The sequence below is a fragment of the Carassius gibelio genome, chromosome A1 (genome assembly GCF_023724105.1).
Source record: "Carassius gibelio isolate Cgi1373 ecotype wild population from Czech Republic chromosome A1, carGib1.2-hapl.c, whole genome shotgun sequence".
In the NCBI taxonomy this organism is placed as follows: domain Eukaryota; kingdom Metazoa; phylum Chordata; class Actinopteri; order Cypriniformes; family Cyprinidae; genus Carassius; species Carassius gibelio.
In genome coordinates, this window is record NC_068371.1 from 8,026,181 (window position 1) to 8,046,972 (window position 20,792).

Sequence of the window (20,792 nt, forward strand, 5' to 3'; positions counted from 1 at the left end):
AGCTTGATTATAACTGCGCATATAAAATACTTGGTGTATCTGTCATACAAAGCACTTGTTATGGACCGGTGGCACTCTCTTGGGGTGATAATTTTGTCTTACAGCTGGAAACAGTAGTGCTTTCTGTGTAGGTCTATTCTAGATCTCCGAGAGGAATGATCTCTTCATTGATAAAGAACTCAATGGTTTCCTCTTCCCAGTCCTCCACATTACTGTCCAGTTCATCTGTGTCCACACCTGAGAGATGATAATTCAGTGCAACTCGTGAACTTGTAACTATTGGAAAGGTATGTTGGCAGAGTATGAGGACTATAGCGAGAGAATCAGAATTAAGGGGGAAACTATGGAAGAAAGGACAGTGTTTCTCACCTCCTCTGAGCTGAAGGTGCAGCTCCCTCTGTTGATTGTAAAGCTGAATGGCACTGTCTTTGTATCGGCTGTATTCTTCCATCATCTAACAACGTTTATCCACTAACTCCTGCATCAAAAGCATTGTGGAAGCATTGTAATATTAAATAAATAAAAAAATTATAATATGAGTGTAAATATATATATGTATATATATATATATAAGGATTTGCAAAGGGGAAGAAACAACAACTGACCTCAGAAGCCTTCGACCGGCTCAGTCTATCCTTTTGTTCAAAGATTTTTGAGTACTTTTTGAGGTCCTTCTTAATTGCCTGTTAAAATGTGGAGAGCCTCTATTGTATAGTTTTCTGGGTAAAGTTATTATAACCTTCACAGCTGTACAAAATGGTGTAGATGTTACAAATGTAAACAGTAGACAAGGCTGTCACCTTTGTTTGCTCTTGACCTAGTAAAGTAGGAGGACATGGTCTCCATAACAACTGGCAGAATCTTTCTTTGTTGTTCTTTTGCAGAAGACCTCCCTGGAATGTCCAAAGCCAGTATGCATTGTCCACCTGTAGGCAGAGTAAGTAAATTCATGCAAAAAAAAAAAAAAAAAAAAAAACATTATGAGGATAAACATATAATAACTTGAGGAAGTGGACATGTCAAATCCTGGCTCCACCAGGAAGCAGAAGTCACCACATATCTGCCGGTAGGGTCCCATTCCACATCAGAGGCCATGTAATGCTCTGCGATATACAAAATGGTTCAATCTGAAGTGTCCACAAATTCAAGAGCACCATTCATGCTGCACAGAAAAAAGAGAAATATATCCTGTATGAGCCAAGCAATTAAGATGTAAGAAAAATATCTGACATTTACCAGACATTTCTATTTCAAATAAATTCCTTTATTTTAAATATTCTAGTCATCAAAGAATACTGAAAATTTGCTTTTAATAATGATAATACGGAATTTTGTGCATCAAATCAGCATATTAGAATGATTTCTGGATCATGTGACACTGAAGACTGAGAACTCAAATTTGCCATCACAGGAAAAAAATAAAAATTAAACCATTAAAACAGAAAATTGTTATTTTAAAATATAATAATTCAGAATAAATACTGTTTTACTGTATTTTGGGGGTAAAATAAATAAAGCCTTGGAAAGTGTAAGCGACTTCTGTCAAAAAAAAAAAAAAAAATACAAACCCCAAACGGTATGATTCTTAAATATAATATAATATAACATAATATAATATATAAATTAACCTGCACAATCCTGCCAGTACCAAGAACTGACCTTGAGGATTCCAAAAGATACTGTTGGTCTGCTGCTTATCGAACATCTCTGGAAAACCACAGAATATACATATACACATACACAGACACACACAACTTTTTTGACTGCAAAATTAAACATAATACTTTGGTAACATATATTTACATAGTATTAAATGTATTAATCTAGGTTTACATCTTTAAAAAAAATATTGGCACTTACTGATGAGATCAATCTTGCCATTGCTTTTGACATGGTAAAATGAGGCATTTATTCTGGGTGATTCTCCATGTAGTACTGCAAACTTACCGCCATTGGGATCCCAGGCAAATGCAATGATGCTCTGTAATAAAGATCAGATGTTCCATTTAGTCCAATATACTATTAAATGCTCTTTGTGGTCTTTAAGAGAACGTAAGGTCTTGTTTACCTTTCATCTCTACCACATCAACAGGAACCTGTTTCTCTCATGCGGAAAATCTCAAAGTTTGTGACAACACCCTATTGAAGAGCAGAAAACAAATCGGGGAAATCTGACCTTTGAAATTAATAGAGAACTTTCTACAGACACAAACACACACCAGTGTTCCTCTGGGTGTTCGGTCCAACTTCACACACAAGTAGTCACCCTGCCTTTGCCAATGAAGCTTGCAGTCCACCACGTTGAATAAATTCCGCACCCGAATCTCTAAACGGGATGGGAACTGCATGATCGTAACCCTGGCTGGAATGTCCTTGTCTTCTGGGACCCAAAAGGCAATAATGTTGTCTCCCGGTGACCAAGAAAAATATCTATTGGACAAGAAAACATTTTTTTAGTGTTGCATTTTGTAATTTAATTTTTTTTCCAAAGCATCATTTCAAATGTTCGTTTTGTTTATCTTGAACTACTAAAAGAACTAAAATTTAAATAAAATGATAAATATAAATTTTTTATTAAAATGAAAAACAGAAAATGTCAAATAAAAACTCTTACAAATTACATTACTATCTCAATGATACTAAAGTAACCCTAGGATGAATTATCTGCCTTTAATAACGTTCAAAAACCCCTTAATAATACACATAACATAATATTATATCATTATAAAAAATTATATAATCTAATATATATATTATACTATATTAAATATATATATAATATGTACATTATAATATAATATATTTTATTATATTAAATATAACATAATAATATAATAAACATAACATAATAATATGACATAACTAGAAAAATGCCTTTTTAATATTATATTAATTTATAGCACTTCACCTGAAACCACAATCTCGAAATCACACTATCAAAATATCCAGGTTTTCCAAGACTGTGGGAATCCTGGTTCTTAAATAATAATGACAGTTGTTGAGGGAATGAATTAAGAAATATGATATCAGTTTACATTTATTTATTTTTATGTTTTCCCTTTTCAGATTTTTTCAAATTATATAATTTATCTTATTTAAATCACTTTTGCCCTTGGAAGTTTGCTGGGGCCCTCAAGTTGGGCCCTGGTCTCTTGGTTGAGAACCCATGGTCTAGCAATAATACAAACACATTAGCAAAAAGTACTTTGGCAGCTTTAACAGTTTGCAGCATTTTCCATTTAACATCCTGTATGTGTTGTGTGTTTATGGAGATTAGGAGGGAGGCCTTTTGGTGTGTGTGTTTGAGCAGGAAGCCTGCTATGTGTGTGATCTTTGGGAGGATGCCTCAGTTCGCAGTGGATGGCTGCAGGGGTTGCTGAATATGCTGAAACACCAGAAATACATGGATTTCATATGTGGAAATGGTGAGAAATGTAATCACAGGATATTTGGAAGGCATATGTGTGTAAAAATAGACTTAGGCAAATAAATTAGGACAGAAAGTGTATTAAAGTAAATGTAACATAATGCAGTATACTGTATAGTTTAAATTGCTTACTTACTTCAGACTTATGTGCCCTCTAGAAGCTTGCGTTCAAGTGAACGTCGCTATTGATTGTGCCATCCCAAAGAAACACAAAGTCACTTTTACAGACTTTTAAATTAAATGTTCCCTCCTGGTGGAATGACCTCCCCAACTCAATCCGAGCAGCTGAGTCCTTAGCCATCTTCAAGGATCGGTTTAAAATCCCATCTTTTCCATCTTTATTTGACCCTTTAACTTTAGCACTCACTATTCTAATTCTATTCTTGAAAAAATGTTTTTGTATTCTATTTTCTATTCATTCATTATGCAATTATATATATATATATATATATATATATATATATATATATATATATATATATATATATATATATATATATATATATATAAAATCTCTCTCTTTATCCTTTAGTCCTGAGGTTTCAAAGAGGAAGGCTACGGGTATGATCTTGCTCCCCCTGCAGTGTGTGTCTACACAGCCTCAAACAGAAATTTAGTCCTAAATAAACAGCTATCTCAGAAAGCCTTGTGTATTTCCCTCCTCATGCAGAGTTTATCAAGCCTAGCTGAGCTGGCACACACAGTAAGCAGACTTCTGCTTCATGTCACTTAAGTAAAGAATTTTTGTTCACACTGAATGCATTTTTGTGTTCCATTTTTTTCTATGCAAATGCTGTAGATGGATGACTTTTACCATTGCACTGTTGGTTTTTCAGCATCTTGCATGTGCGCCGTGTTTTTAAGACACTGGGTTAAGTTAAAGGATCAAGTTTAAAAAATGTGTCTTGAAACCATATGCAATCTACAATGAATGAATGAAATTGTTTCATTACCCATGCTGATTTTGCTGTAAAGTCTGTGGAATATTCAAGAATTCAAGAGCACCATTCATGCTGCACAGAAAAAAGATAAATATCTGTATGAGCCAAGCAATTAAGATGTAAGAAAAATATCTGACATTTACCAGACATTTCTATTTCAAATGAATTCCTTTATTTTAAGCATTCTAGTCAGGAATCCTAAAAAAAAAAAAAAAAAAAAAAATTATTTCCAAAAAACATTTGTGCATCTAATTAGCATATTAGAATGATTTCTGGATCATGTGACACTGAGAACTGAGAACTCATCTTTGCCATCACAGGAAAAAAATTAAAACATTAATATAGAAAATAGTTATTTTAAACTATAATAATTCAGAATAATACTGTTTTACTGTATTTTTTGGTAAAATACATAAAGCCTTGTTAAGCGTAAGATACTTCTGTTAAAAAAACTAAAAAATATTACAAACCCCAAACTGTCAAATGGTATTTGCATTTTAAATATAATATAATATAACATAATATAATATAACTAACCTGCGCAATCCTGCCAGTACCAAGAACTGACCTTGAGGATTCAAAAAGATACTGTTCGCCTGCTGCTTATCGAACATCTCTGGAAAACTACAGAATATACATATACACATACACAGACACACACAACTTTTTTTGATTGCAAAATTCATCAGAATACTTTAGTAACATATATTTACATAGTATATATAAATATATAAATATATATAAATATGGTAAAATGTGTTCTACTCAATGTAATTTGTGCTTTTCCTTTGTTAGAAATACCTTTTTGAAGACATTTCCACACTCGATCACCAGTTCTGTAGATTTGCTTCTGAGGATGTGCTCTGGGCTTTGGCCTTTGGCCTTGGTTATAGATGTAAAAACTATTTTTAAATTGATAAATATAAATTCTGTATGTTTTTACTTATATGAAGAAAATGAAAAGGGTTTAGAGGGCAATGTCAACCCTTCTTTTGGCTTCATTGGTCTTGAAAGTAATTCTTGTGTTGAATCTTATTAATCTTTCTATACAGAAAATGCGGATTTAAGGAAGGACATATTTGATGTCCTCTTGGACTATTTACAGAGTCTAGATTCCCATGCCACAGTAAGTTTACATTAATCCTTATATGTTACTAAAATGAGTTGCTTCAGTTTTTTGCCTTAAAAAAGTGGATCAGTTCCTGAAACCACTCATTTACTTGATTTCTGTGATTTCCAAGGTCTTGAAGAAAACATTTCAGGCTACTGTGAGGTGGATTGCTGTTTGTTCGCCTTTCCCTGATCTGCTGCAGTTTATTATCAGCCATGGTGATGAGCTCTTTAACCACGTTTTGAGAACAAAATGACCCCCCCCCCCCCCCAAAAAAGAATTGAAGTACAATCATATTGATTTCTATGCAAGATCCTTTATCATTTAAAGTTATAGTTCACCCAAAATGAAAAATGTACACTCATGTGTTTCATGTCATTTCATACCTGTTTGGCTTTTCTTCTGCAAAACACAAAATAAGCCAATTGGATCAAAACTGTTTGTTTCCCAACATTCTTCAAAATACTGGGTTTTGTGTTCTAAATGCTATATGTTGAACAGTTTCAGTTCCCATTGACTTCCATTATTTTTTTTTTTTATAACCGTACATTGTAAGTTATAAGAGATGCACAGATCAAGTCTATGTAAGATGTGTGAATAAATGATGACAGAATTTTCATTTTTAGATGCACAATCCCTTTAAAGGTTAAAAAATGATGCTATTGTTTTGAAATGAAATAGATTTATGTCAAAACTTAAATTTTGCCAGTAGATGGTCATGAAGCTAACATTTGTGTTCTGCAGACCTTTTTCCTGTGTTGGAGAAACGTATGTGTGATTTGCGATGGGAAGTGAGAGACTCCACACTAGAGTTCATCGCCCAGCTGACCACTGCTCTCAACGGTACCACAAGCATACAGTATTTATCTCTACACTTGTATCATTTCATTTATTTCTTTGCAGAATATTTTAGTGATCATTTTCATCACTATAATTGTACTTCTTGTCTCTTTCTCCAAGTTAACAGTGGTTTCACTGAAGCTCTCCACACCAGTGGTATGGTCCCTGTTCTCCTGTCTTCATTGGCAGACACAGAAGGCTATGTCAGAGCTAGTACTGTGGCTGCAGTTGGGGAGGCAGTTACTGCTTATTTCCATCAGGCGGCACTTGAGAGAAACAGCAGCCTTTTGGTGAGACAGTTACTCATTGCACACAATTCCAGCTTTCCAAATATGATCTTCAGAATGGTCCTGCAGTTTTCTTAAGTGATTACCCATTTCTGCCCAATGTAGACACCTCAATCCCAGATTTTTAAAGCAATCTGTTAGATTCAGTAATGTCATAAAAGAGCCGAAAAGACACGTTTGACGCAAGCCTTAAGCAGACTGAAAGAATTTGGGCTGTTTGACTTACTGTTTAACAGCTTGTTTGACTGTGACAGACCAGTGTGTGAAAAAGCCTGTGCACTCTTAGTAAGGCTCCGAACACTTACAGCTGAAACTGCAGATTTGGATCATAGCTCTCTTGTCTTGAATGTATGTGAGAACAGATGGGGGGATGAGGTGCAGAGTAGATAACTCAACAAACAACATCTGTGTGTGAAACGAATGGGCTTACAGGATTGTATGAGAGAACGGACAGTGAGCTGCAGTGTATCAAAGAAATTAGCCTGCCCATGAAACTCCATACTGCATTCTAGTGCAGTATGGAGTACCTCAAGGCTCAGTTCTAGGGCCGCTACTCTTCACGCTTTATATGTTACCCTTGGGAGATATCATCAGGAAACATGGTGTTAGCTTTCACTGTTATGCTGATGATACGCAGCTCTATATTTCCTCGCAGCCCGGTGAAACACACCAATTTGAAAAACTAATGGAATGCATAGTCGATATAAAAAATTGGATGACGAGTAATTTCTTACTGCTAAATTCAGAAAAAACAGAGGTGTTAATCATAGGGCCTAAAAACTCTACTTGTAATAACCTAGAACACTGTCTAAGACTTGATGGTTGCTCTGTCAATTCTTCGTCATCAGTTAGGAACCTAGGTGTGCTACTTGATCGCAGTCTTTCCTTAGAAAGCCACGTTTCTAGCATTTGTAAAACTGCATTTTTCCATCTCAAAAATATATCTAAATTACGGCCTATGCTCTCAATGTCAAATGCAGAAATGTTAATCCATGCATTTATGACTTCAAGGTTAGACTACTGTAATGCTTTATTGGGTGGTTGTTCTGCACGCTTGGTAAACAAACTACAGCTAGTCCAAAATGCAGCAGCAAGAGTTCTTACTAGAACCAGGAAGTATGACCATATTAGCCCGGTCCTGTCCACACTGCACTGGCTCCCTATCAAACATCGTATAGATTTTAAAATATTGCTTATTACTTATAAAGCCCTGAATGGTTTAGCACCTCAGTATTTGAATGAGCTCCTTTTACATTATACTCCTCTACGTCCGCTACGTTCTCAAAACTCAGGCAATTTGATAATACCTAGAATATCAAAATCAACTGCGGGCGGCAGATCCTTTTCCTATTTGGCGCCTAAACTCTGGAATAACCTACCTAACATTGTTCGGGAGGCAGACACACTCTTGCAGTTTAAATCTAGATTAAAGACCCATCTCTTTAACCTGGCATACACATAACATACTAATATGCTTTTAATATCCAAATCCGTTAAAGGATTTTTAGGCTGCATTAATTAGGTAAACTGGAACCGGAACACTTCACATAACACCGTACTTTCTACATCATTAGAAGAATGGCATCTACGCTAATATTTGTCTGTTTCTCTCTTGTTCCGAGGTCACCGTGGCCACCAGATCCAGTCTGTGTCCAGATCAGAGGGTCACTGCAGTCACCCGGATCCAGTACGTATCCAGACCAGATGGTGGATCAGCACCTAGAAAGGACCTCTACTGCCCTGAAAGACAGCGGAGACCAGGACAACTAGAGCCCCAGATACAGATCCCCTGTAAAGACCTTGTCTCAGAGGAGCACCAGGACAAGACCACAGGAAACAGATGATTCTTCTGCACAATCTGACTTTGCTGCAGCCTGGAATTGAACTACTGGTTTCGTCTGGTCAGAGGAGAACTGGCCCCCCAACTGAGCCTGGTTTCTCCCAAGGTTTTTTTCTCCATTCTGTCACCGATGGAGTTTCGGTTCCTTGCCGCTGTCGCCTCTGGCTTGCTTAGTTGGGGTCACTTCATCTACAGCGATATCGTTGACTTGATTGCAAATTAAAACAGACACTATTTCAACTGAACAGAGATGACATCAATGAATTCAATGATGAACTGCCTTTAACTATCATTTTGCATTATTGAGACACTATTTTCCAAATGAATGTTGTTCAGTGCTTTGGCGCAATGTATTTTGTTTAAAGCACTATATAAATAAAGGTGATTGATTGATTGATTGATCTAAATGACATGCAGAGGACATTGATGTTGAGTAGTGATCATGTTGTGAATTCGCCCCAATCGCTAATGCAGGACATTCTTTCATCAGCCCAGCAAAGTGAGGAGAATATAGTGGATTGCTATTGAGAATATACTGTGTAACATTTTTTAATGGAAATTTAATAAAGGAAGATGTACAGTTTGAAGTCCCATTTCATTATTCCAACCTGCTTGAAATTTTTCTATAAAAAATTTTTTCCCAAGCTTTTTTTGTCAGCCGAACCCCTTATAATGCCTTAGATATTTTAATTCTTTCCCCACTATAGATAGAATTTTCTGGCTTTCTGTTTCCACTGTTATACATAAGGGGTGCTTTTACACATCTTCTGAAAGTGTTGAATCTCCGGATCAAAACAAAGGCAAAGAAGAATCAGAAAAAAAAGACAGCATATGTAAGCAGATGTTAATATAAAATAACATAATAATCAAACGTATTAATAAAACTGACCTACAAACCGAATTTCAAAAAAGTTGGGACATTGTACAAATTGTGAGTAAAAAAGGAATGGAATAATTTACAAATCTCATAAACTTATATTTTATTCACAATAGAATATAGATGACACATCAAATGTTGAAAGTGAGACATTTTGTAATGTCATGCCAAATATTGGCTCATTTTGGATTTCATGAGAGCTACACATTCCAAAAAAGTTGGGACAGGAAGCAATAAGAGGCCGGAAAAGTTAAATGTCCATATAAGGAACAGCTGGAGGACCAATTTGCAACTTATCAGGTCAATTGGCAACATTATTGGGTATAAAAAGAGCCTCTCAGAGTGTCAGTGTCTCTCAGAAGTCAAGATGGTCAGAGGATCACCAATTAAAAATAGTGGAGCAATATCAAAAAGGAGTTTCTCAGAGAAAAAATGCAAAGAGTTTAAAATTCATCCAAAGATTCAGAGGATCTGGAACAATCTCTGTGCGTAAGGGTCCGGGCCGGAAAACCATACTGGATGCCCGTGATCTTCGGGCACTGCATCACATACAGCAATGCTACTGTAATGGAAAACACAACTTGGGCTAAGGAATACTTCCAGAAAACATTGTCCGTGAACGCAATCCACTGTGCCATTCGCCGTCGTCTATAGGTAAAAAATAATCCATATCAAAACATGATCCAGAAGCGCAGGTGTTTTCTCTGGGCCAAGGCTAATTTAAAATGGACTATGGCAAAGTGGAAAACTGTTTTGTGGTCAGATGAATAAAAATGTTAAGTTATTTTTGGAAAACTGGGACGCCATGTCATCCGGACTAAAGAGGACAAGGACAACCCAAATGGTGATCAGAGCTCAGTTCAGAAGCCTGCATCTCTGATGGTATGGGGTTGCATGAGTGTGTGTGGCATGGGCAGCTTATACATCTGGAAAGGCACCATCAATGCTGAAAGGTATATCCAAGTTTTAGAACAACATAGGCTCCAATCCAGACGTTGTCTCTTTCAGGGAAGAACTTGCATTTTCCAACATGACAATGCCAGACCACATACTGCATCAATTACAACATCATGGCCGCTTAGAAGAAGGATCCAGGACCAGGTACTGAAATAGCCAGCCTGCAGTCCAGAACTTTCACCCATAGAAAACATTTGCCACATCATAAAGAGGAAGACGAAGACAAAGACAGTTCAGCAACTAGAAGCCTGTATTAGACAATAATGGGACAACATGCTATTCCTAAACTTGAGCAACTTGAGCAACTTGTTTCCTCAGTCCCTACATTTGCAGACTGTTATAAAAAGAAGAGGGGATGCCACACAGTGGTAAACATGGCCTTGTCCCAACTTTTTTGAGATGTGTTGATGCCATGAAATTGAAAATCAACGTATTTTTCCCTTACAATTATATTTATATATATATATATTTTCTCAGTTTAAACATTTGATATGTCATCTATGCTGTATTCTGAATAAAATATTGAAATTTGAAACTCGTGTGTACATGGTTTAACGTAAAACAGCAACAAACAAAAAACATTATTTTCCACATACTGTACATTTTTGTTGCTTCTCCACACCCCGTAATGTTTTGTCGCTCCCCTTAAATACTCAGACCAGACAACAAAGGAATCTTCAAATCAGTTGTAAAAACATAACGGTCATTTTAGTTCAATAGGTTCCCGCGGTCACATAAGGGTCAAATCTGGTTGTAGTTAAACATTCTCAAAGACCCCTAAAGGGGGACACACCTCCTTCTCAGCAGAACACAGTTCTACAAAAGTTCTTGATTTTCTCATAATATAAATGACTATTATGAAATTGAGACCATTTTACCAATCGCACAGAGACCTTTACAATGATACTAAACATGAAGTGGAAAAAACAACATTTTCACAAGATATAACATGGCATATGGATATTCTTGCTTTTGGAGGAGAAGAGTGAGAGTCAGAGGCAAGGAGGGGAGATGAGAGGGAGGAAGGAGGTCGTAAATAGGTGTTGTTTGCACTCCTTAAAGATCTCTTTTCCAGATCAGTTTTATTGTTTTATTGCATGGCAGAATGGTATCGGTGCATGGCAGAATGGTATCTTTTTTCTGTGTGCTCCTGAGTTTTGGCTTGGGGAGTTAATTTCGTAAGGAAATAATTTAATTCCTTTCACACCCGTTGCCAGGTAACGACCGCACCCAGAAATGCACGGGTGAAACAGAATCCTTATAAGGATGCTGGATTTCTGGGTGCGGTCATTTCCTGGCAACGGGTGACAGTCATGATCGCTGCCTCACGTGTCTGGGCATCGTGCATGCTGAGGTGACCTTCGAGTGACTGACTGAAAGGGAACAAGATGCGTTAAAAAAGATCCACCCACAGCAGAATTTAACTTAAAGAACTCTATTATTTATTCATCTATCTCATTAAAAAAGCATAGATAAATACAACAGAGAGAAAATATTTAAATAAAGTAAACAGTGCTTTAGGTTTTTCAGGTCTGTATGCAGTAAGTCACTGTATAAATGAAATATAGAATTTTTTTTTTAAATGCAATGAGTCTTCTTCTCTTTATCCTTTGTTGTTTGATTAACATTAAAGACAGAAAAAGGCAGCTTTATTAAGCTGCTGTCACTTTAAGTTCTCTTTAGCACCTGCCTGTGTTTGAGTGGTTTAAATTCACATACATATTGAAATTGGCAAGACCTAAAAACACTCTCATCACACTCTATAGTGGTTGAACTGTACGATGATGGTTGAACCGTGGGGTGGGTCTGTACTTATCACAGATCAAATACAATCTGTTGCATTGGATAGGAACCAAAAATAATATTTGCTATGGGCTACCCTGCTGTTGTTTACTTCCACAGTCCAAACTCACAGAGCTGTGAAAAGGGTCCATATGTGACCATAATAATAGATGTTACTTAAGCAAATATGTGCTAGCATTTCACATCACTTCAACTAATACTTACGATTCACTCAACTACTCACCAGTTGGCCAATACAGTGGATGTTGTTAAAAACATTTTTTTTTAAGTATCTTCTACAGAAGGAGTCATACAACATTGAAACAACATGACAGTGAGTTAATATTTATATTTAAACAAATTGTATCTTTAAAATGGACTTACAAAGTATGTCATATTAGCATATCATATTACATTTGTCTTTATTGTATTTAGTTACAAGTCAAACACAGGGCTTAACAGTTTAGAGAGTCTGAGAAAGAACTACTAAAAATAATACTGTAATAATAAATATATGTAGCATACATTGTGTCTGTTCTTAGAAAAACAACCTCATCATGTCATATGTTTAAGAACGGTGTGTGAAAACATCCAAATTTAATAAATAATGCTTAACATTAGAACCTCTTACGGAAAATGGTTTGTCACATTTTACAACTATTACATATAATGAAATCCAAATGTTTTTTTTTCAGCCAAACTGTTCTTCGGTCTCCTACCAAGATTAATATCTTCTGAGATTAATTCAAGTTAATATTTAAATCATTTCACATTTCTCTTACGTGGGTTAATAGTCAAATGGCATGCAGGTTAACAAATAACAATAAGACTTTTAGTAAGTGTTTTATTTTTACTGTTTAAAATTACACTAAAAAAAATTATATTGTAGATCACATAAATATTAGTTACATTCATTAAATGTTACTATGACAGAAGTACAGAAGACAGATTACAGAAGTAATTGATTTATGAATATAACTCAAATAGAAAATACAAGGAAAGTTGTGTGAAAGTTTGCATGTGGAATGAAGCAATGCAAAATTAAGTGAGATATTTATTGTATGGAAGTAAAATAATAATGTCTTTGAAACAAAATAAGCACATTGAATTACACTTATTGAAAAAAGAATGTATTGCATTAACATTGTAATGCTTTGTATTTTCAGGGCTTGCATTTTAAGGGTCTGAAATGTAATATATGTATATTTAAACTGAATATTTCAATTCAAAACATTTCACACACACTTTCATGATTACAAATTCAATAATTCATATTCACCTTCTAGAGTTCACTTCCAAAATATTCAGTCAGTTTGAAAATACTATGTGTAATATTCAACAGGCAGGTTTCGTTCTATTTTATTTCACTTTACAAATTCGCTTCCACAAATTCAATGGTTCAAATTTGCCAGAAGGAAAATTTGACATTGCACATCCGAGAGCTGCAGGAATAGCAGTAGAGTACTGATGCATGATCTCCAGCTGCTGTCAGTCACTCAGCAGAAGGTAGTGCACGAGCCTGTTCATGAAGACCAAAAAAAAAAAAAAAAAAAAACGGTAGTGCAAGTCATTAACTCATTCATAAAAACTGATTTGCATGAATGGAGCAAACGGTAATTAAACGTTATGATAATCAGGGCCAGTGTGTATATGCAGAAAACCTGATTCTGTTTACATTTGTGCTTAAGTTCTTTTTTTTGTCATTAATCACTTACCCCCATATAGTTCCAAAACTGTAAAAGCTTCGTTCATCTTTGGAACCCAATTTAAGATATTTTGGATGAAATCCGGGAGGCTTCCCAGACAGCAACAGTGTTGGCCCAGATCCGACCCACATGTGGCCAGCGTGAGATCCATGCGGGACAGATGTGGGCCCGATCTGGGCAGAAACTGGGTTGTGACTGTCACATTGACTGCCAAGTAAATTACACGATCAAGCAGAGGTGTTCACAAGTCTTTAACTTGGAGTCTGATGCAAGTCTGAAGTCTTAGTTGCTGGTCCCTGTGAAGTCCCGAGTCTTTAGTCATCCAAGTCGAGTCTCAAGTCATTAAATGGCTTGCTAAAAAAGTCTTGAAAATGTTCTCATGTATTGAAATCTTCCGATTTACAGGAAGATTAAGCTTTTTTAATAGGTTATAGACAAAATATATTATCTGTTTTTTTTAAAGACCTGTTTAGATTGAATATACATCCAGCACAACATAAAACGTGTTACTTATATGTTTTAAACCAGTACCCTGTTAAAAATTTTTTTTCTGTAATCAAATTCTACGCTATCTAGTCCTATCTACCATGACACATATGGAATATGTGACACAGATATTACAAAACTATAAATTACAATTGCAATTAAAGTATTTTTTGTGATATAAGTCAGGGGTATTCAATTAAAATTCCAAGAGGTGTGGCCTCTATATTTTCTTTTTTTTTTTTTACATATTTTATTTTTTACTTTTATATACATGCAAGGCCATGTGACAAAAAAATACTGTTTCTGTTCAGGCTTTTCCTCCCGAAATCTAAACTATTTTAATATTTTACATAAATGCATTTTCTACAAAAAATGTGTACAATAATCAAAACATTCTCATCTTGAGCAGAAAAGAAAGCTAACCAGCAGTTTCAAAGTTTAACTTCAACCCTAGTCATCTAACAAGTACCCAATTATAATTACGTGATTCTTCTGAAATGTTCTTAGCCTACCGATTAATTATGCTAAATGTAGATCAGAAATGTCTTTCTACATCTGCAGGTTATTGATAGATAGTAAAAAGAACTATATTAGCAGCATTGTTTTTTTCTGCTGTGTTTTAATGAAAGTAATCTATAATTTTGCTTCTCTTCGTGTTCCTGTTGTTGTTAAAATTGCTGCTTCATCCACGCAAGTGTGTGTCCAGAGTTAGAGAGAAAGCACACAAAGCTTCAAGGGCTTGAATAAAGTGCATTTGGCTTTATATAAAAATACTACAGTAACCTATAGCACTGAAAGATATTTGCCATAAGTGACCTTGAGCACTTGTTATGTGATTTGCTGTGCTGTTTTGACACTTAAAATGGTGCTGCTATTGCGTCTCATGGACTGGATGAATGGCGGAGTGCAGATATGGTCCGCATTTTTTATATTAGATATATATATGGATTAAGACTCGAGTACTTTTCCTCAAGTCTGAAGTCAAGTCTGAAGTCTATAAATCTGAGTCACTAACTGTTGTCAAGGTCCAGAAAAATACATTGTCAGAATAGTCCATCTGCCATCAGTGGTCCAACTGTAATGTTATGAAGCTACAAGAATACTTTTTGTACGTGAAGAAAACAAAAATAACAACTTTATTCAACAATTTGTCTCCTCTGTTTCTCTGTGCATCACCGTATCACCGTTTAAGGGAATATCCGCTGAATGCAAAATGCGTACGCTATTCTGTATCAGCCGTGACTCAAGGATACGTTTTCTGCGTGTACTTACATTTTACATGATTTGAACGAAAACAGTGCATCCATTCAGCGAGGCTGTTCCTGTGAAAAACCATTCCAGCGGCTGGAGTTACATGAATATTCATTAGTTCCCACACAAAGCATGTGAGTGAAATATCGTCAGAGCTCAAGAGCGTTCCTGTGGCTCAAGTGGTAGAGCATTGCGTTAGCATCACAAGGTTGTGGGTTCGATTACCAGGGAATACATGTTAGATAAAAAAATGTGTCTATGATTGCTATGTCTTGCTCCAGTTTGGCTCCGATACCGCTCACACCACGAGTCTAGGGCATGCACAAATCCACTCATATTCCCAAGGTCTATGGTTGGCTAATATGAGGTTACATCGGTAATTTATGTTCAACACATGGATGTTTATCTTTTTAGTTTGTTTGAAGCCTCAGACTGCCATCACTCCAACTTTTAATTTGTATTCAAAACTTGAATGTTCGCTGTTGTGTTTGTTTGAAATAAATACAGTATATGTTCTATTTTGCTGTTGCTATGAGTTCTTTAGAGGATATAGGCTGCGTTGCGGATCGGGTTTGCTGTGTGTTGATATTCCTTTTTGCGCCTATGTTAACAGACACACTGCCTGAGGAATACACGCCTATCAGGTCCAACCACACCGCAACCGCGGCCCCGCGGCAGAATAGAAATAAAGCTGATTTTTTTCAGCAGCAGTCACGCAACAAACCCCCTCCACGTCTATGTACTTCGGTTGAAAATGACAGGTGTTTGGCATGCAGAGGAATTTTGAATTTGAGTGAGTGTGGAGCGATTTCACTGAAGCGGGATGAAATTGTAGGTGAGTGGGGAGTGGAATTGAGCGGAGCGGTCTGGTGCGACTGTGGAGCGGGGGGAGTGAACACCCACATGAGCAGGGAGCGGAAATTCACATTGTGGGCATGTCCTTGAGACAACATGCTAAGAAAAGGAACTGAAAAAATTAGTACACGCTCCTTAAATTGCAACTTGTTTAATGGATTATTTCGATAATGTAAGAAAGTTTCAATCTTAAGCATTAATTGCAACTAGGGATGTCAAATTTCGATTATTTTCATGATCGATCGTCGTTTAAATTAACGATCAATTAATCGATTAATCGTTAACCATAATACTGCAAAATGCGTCTATTGCAGGCACGCAGTCAGCGGTATGACAGGATGTGCAAAAGCCACACACACACACAAAACGCTTTCTCACTTGAATTAAAGAGGTTTTAGTCTGAATAAAATGCTAGTAGCAGGATTATAAAATGAATAGATGCCATTATGATCATTTGATAAAATGAAGAGAGCGCGCCATACTTTTGAGGTCATTTTACTTTGTTGACAGTTTCCAATCCCGCACGGAGAACGCTGAACGCGCCTCTTTAAATGGTTTTTTGGTGCTCGTTGTTGTATTTTAAAGCACAATTGCAATGTTTTCAACTGACATTACTGTATAAAATTATCCGAAATGTGGAGCGCGTGTGACTGCGCTGCACATTAAGTGAACTACATCGGCGCTGCTGCACCAAAACACAGTTGCTCACATTAATTTGATCCTGCTGGATTCTGTCCTAGAAAATGTCAGATTTTTAAAAATCCGGCATACAGCGCATTAGATCGTGACAGTGCATGCGTGCACACGAGGATGAGCGAGCGCGGCTTTGGCTAGATTTATTTGGAGGTTATTGCTCATGTCTCATTCGGCACAAATCGAAATGTTTCCATATTCGCAATGTATTTGAATGTTAAACTATTATTTATAATGTAAATTAGGCTTGTACTTAACACGCATTCGCATATAGACGGAAAAGATGATCCTCTTCATATGAGCAAAAACGTCCTTGGCATAACAGCAGAGTGGACCGGTATACTACGGTCTATTTAAACTGACCAGTGTAACCTTTTAATGTTTAGTTGACATTTTATTTTGATAATGAACAGACTGCGATGTAAGTTTGAATCGCTAGAATATACGTGTGCAGCAGGCTCCGGCACGATCGAAACAGCTGAGACATTAAAAAAATATATATATATTTTCCGCAAAAGTGTTTACTTTCATTTGTGCACACTCACAATAAAAACAGAAGATTTGTGCTCTTGTAAAATAAAGCAAACAAACAGAATGCGTTGTCATCCTTTTTTTTTTTTGTGAACTTATGGAGCGCCCACACTTCTGTTTTAAATCCGTTAATCTTAATTAGCCTATTTAAGTCGGATATATTTCGCATAGCCTATTTAAAAAAAAAAAAAACATGAAAACAAATTGTTATTTTTATGTTGGGCCTATTACTTAGTAGGCTATACATTTTCCTTAAAGCATCCCATTTTGTCCCAGGGCTTAGAACCTGTGCCCTAGTCAGGTCCATGCAGAAACTTGTGAACGATGCTCGGCGTCACCGTTTAGTGACAGCAGTGAATGCTCCAGGAATGTGGTCACAGCGCCTATTAATCGCTGTTTTGAATCCAGCAATTATTTATTTAGAAATGATAAGATCTGATTATGACAAGTGTGGTATAAAAGCTTTGTTTATTAGAGGAATAATAGGTTAACTGGAAAATGTTAGATCGCGACCATGCTTTTGGACCCCATAGTCTTCATTTACGCGGCTTTGTTCTGGTTTGCCGGTTGGTCACGAATTTCCACAAATTCAGTATATTTAGGCATCGTTTCTTTTCCTAAATCTTCATAGTTTAACCCTCTAATTTCCCAGGTTTATTTTATTATCTTTCGCTTTTAATAACTGTTTTCGCATCTCTTACTGTGGTAAACATGGGAAGGGAAATTAAAGATTTCATGAATTAAGAATTCGTTCGATTTATTAATTTGTTCCCTTATTTCACTTAAATCATGGGTTATTTAGGGAACACAATTAATGAAACATGGACAATTGCCACATTAATAATTCGTAGGAATGAATAGACTACCTGTCCTGTCACTGTGTCCCGCAGAACTGCAAAGCGCACGATATAAAACAGTTATCTGATGAAATGATTAGTAACTACATTTCTATTGCATTTAATGTTGAAGAACTTTTATGTTGTTTCTATTTTAATGTACTTTAAAGTTTAAATCACATTAAAAGCTTAATTTGTACATTGTGAATGAATGATGATGCTTTTATATATCATCACCGTCACTCACAGCCGCTCGCACGTGTTGAGTGCGCATGAGCCGCACGCAGCCCAACATTGAATCGGTTAACCGACCATCGATAGCCTTAATCGATTGCATCTCTTATCGACAATTAATCGATCATCGATTAATCGTTGACATCCCTAATTGCAACAGTGTCAAAACAATGCATACTGTAGTTTGATTAATATGATAAATCATAAATGATTACAGGCACATAGCAGAACAAACAAGTGAATGTGTTTAGCATCAAAAACACACTGACAATGGAGTTCAGCGTGGCTAAGATGAAATACTTCAAAAAGCTGTGAAACCAGTTTTCTGCCAATCACCCATTTCACACCCATGCTGAACTTCTTTCTGTGGATCTATTAACATCTCCAGCAACCCTCCCCTCTCCCCCGTCCTGCACTTCAGGTTTGTGAAAAAGATGTGTGTTAGGTCTTCCAGAAACAGAAGAGAAAGAAACCACTAGACCCAGAGGGTGTTACACCACCCTGTCTAAAAACCTGTGCGTACCAGCTGTCCCCCATCTTCACACAGCTCACTGTGTGAAGTCCCTTCTGCTTCAAACCCTCCACCATCATCCCCATCCCAAAGAAACACAAAATTACAAGACTAAATGATTAAAGACCTGTGGCTTTTGCACTCAACATGGGACTGCATTATATCCTATAACACCTGTACACACCTTACGTGAGGATCCTGTTTGTGAACTTCAGCTTGGCCTTCAATGCTATCATTCAAACAGTCCTCCTGTCCAAATTAACTCAGCTCTCTGTGCTCACCTCCGTCTGTCAGTGGATCACAAGCTTCCCGACAGACAGGCAGCAGCTAGTAAGGCAAAAATAAAAAGCTCATCCAGCACCGCAACATTAGCACTGGTGCCCCCCAGGGATGTGTTCTTTCCCCACTGCTCTTCTCCCTGTACACCAACAACTGCACCTCTAAGGACCCCTCTGTTCAGTTCCTGAAGTCTTTCTATGAAGCTGGATCCACGCTAGAGCTGATGTAATCTCTAGTTACCTCGAGAAGGGCATCTAGGGTACTAACAGAAAGGCAAATGGAAAAGAATTAGCATAGCTGTTGTTCATAACATTTCAATGAAAAATTATTTTATCTGATCAAATCGGGATTAAGGGTGAGATTCATTATGTGAATGCTTGGCTGTCTTTAATCTAGATTTAAATAGAGTGAATGTGTCTGAGCTCTGGACATTATACATTGCTGGCGCCAAAAAGGATGGCTGCCTCCGTGCCATGCTCTGCAGTTGTTTTTGTATTTTTGTTAATTTGTCCTGTCTTTAATTATATTTCTGCAATCAGTTGGAAAAAAATTGCTGGACATTTTCGTAAATACACTAAATACACACACTAGATGAAAGAGGGAATCAGAGTGGCAAAGAGGATTTATTCCGGAAAAATAAGGACTTAAAGAGCATATATAATGAACCTATATTAAACATGATTTAACCCTATAATTTTAATATAAATTCTAAAGAGTCACATATTACTACAATATAACAAACAAAACACCAGCATAAATTACCACAAAAAAATGTCTATGTCTTGTAATTACAATTGACGCGATGATTTTCCAATATAAATCTTTTGACAGGGACATTTTAGACCACACTGCAAGTAGAACAGGTAATACAACATTTCTTTGTTACTTTGACACTTTATCAAATTTGTGCACGCAGCACTGGTGGAGCTGACCAAGAAATATGAGCCCAAATGGTCTCTAAGGTCAGCTGACCAGCTGGCTTTGATAATTCCAAGAATTAGATGGCAAAGTGGAGATCAAGCTTTTGTAGTGATAGCTTCCAAACTAGTTTTTTACTACCATTTTCTATCATATCAGCCCTTACACTAAGGATTTTTAAACACAAGCTTAAGGAACACTTAGCAATTAATGGGGTATAGACAGACATTTCTCTGTATATTAAAATTGTGGCGCTTATTTAACTGTCATTTTATTTGTGGTTTTAGTGTTGCATTTTATGTTTGAGACTGTTTTATTATGTGTTTACATAAATAGTACATTAATTTGTTCAGTGGTCGGTTGTGTGAAAGTGCTCAGTAAATAAAAGAAAAGAAATAATAAAAGAGTCATCAGGCTCGCCTAGGAAAAG

At 36.4% G+C, this 20,792-nt stretch overlaps 1 protein-coding gene and 1 pseudogene across 1 annotated transcript; one reads left to right on the forward strand and one right to left on the reverse strand.

Annotated features, from left to right (window-relative positions):
- Window positions 1-133: 133 nt before the first annotated feature.
- On the reverse strand, window positions 134-3,246 carry LOC127994563 (eukaryotic translation initiation factor 3 subunit B-like; annotated as a pseudogene).
- A 37-nt stretch (window positions 3,247-3,283) lies between these two features.
- On the forward strand, window positions 3,284-8,972 carry LOC127977755 (BRCA1-associated ATM activator 1). Its single transcript, XM_052582909.1, has 5 exons — window positions 3,284-3,425; window positions 5,421-5,494; window positions 5,610-5,697; window positions 6,224-6,322; window positions 6,440-8,972. Exons 1-5 carry the CDS (start codon window positions 3,383-3,385, stop codon window positions 6,682-6,684), a joined length of 549 nt encoding a protein of 182 aa, XP_052438869.1. The 5' UTR covers window positions 3,284-3,382; the 3' UTR covers window positions 6,685-8,972.
- Window positions 8,973-20,792: the final 11,820 nt, after the last annotated feature.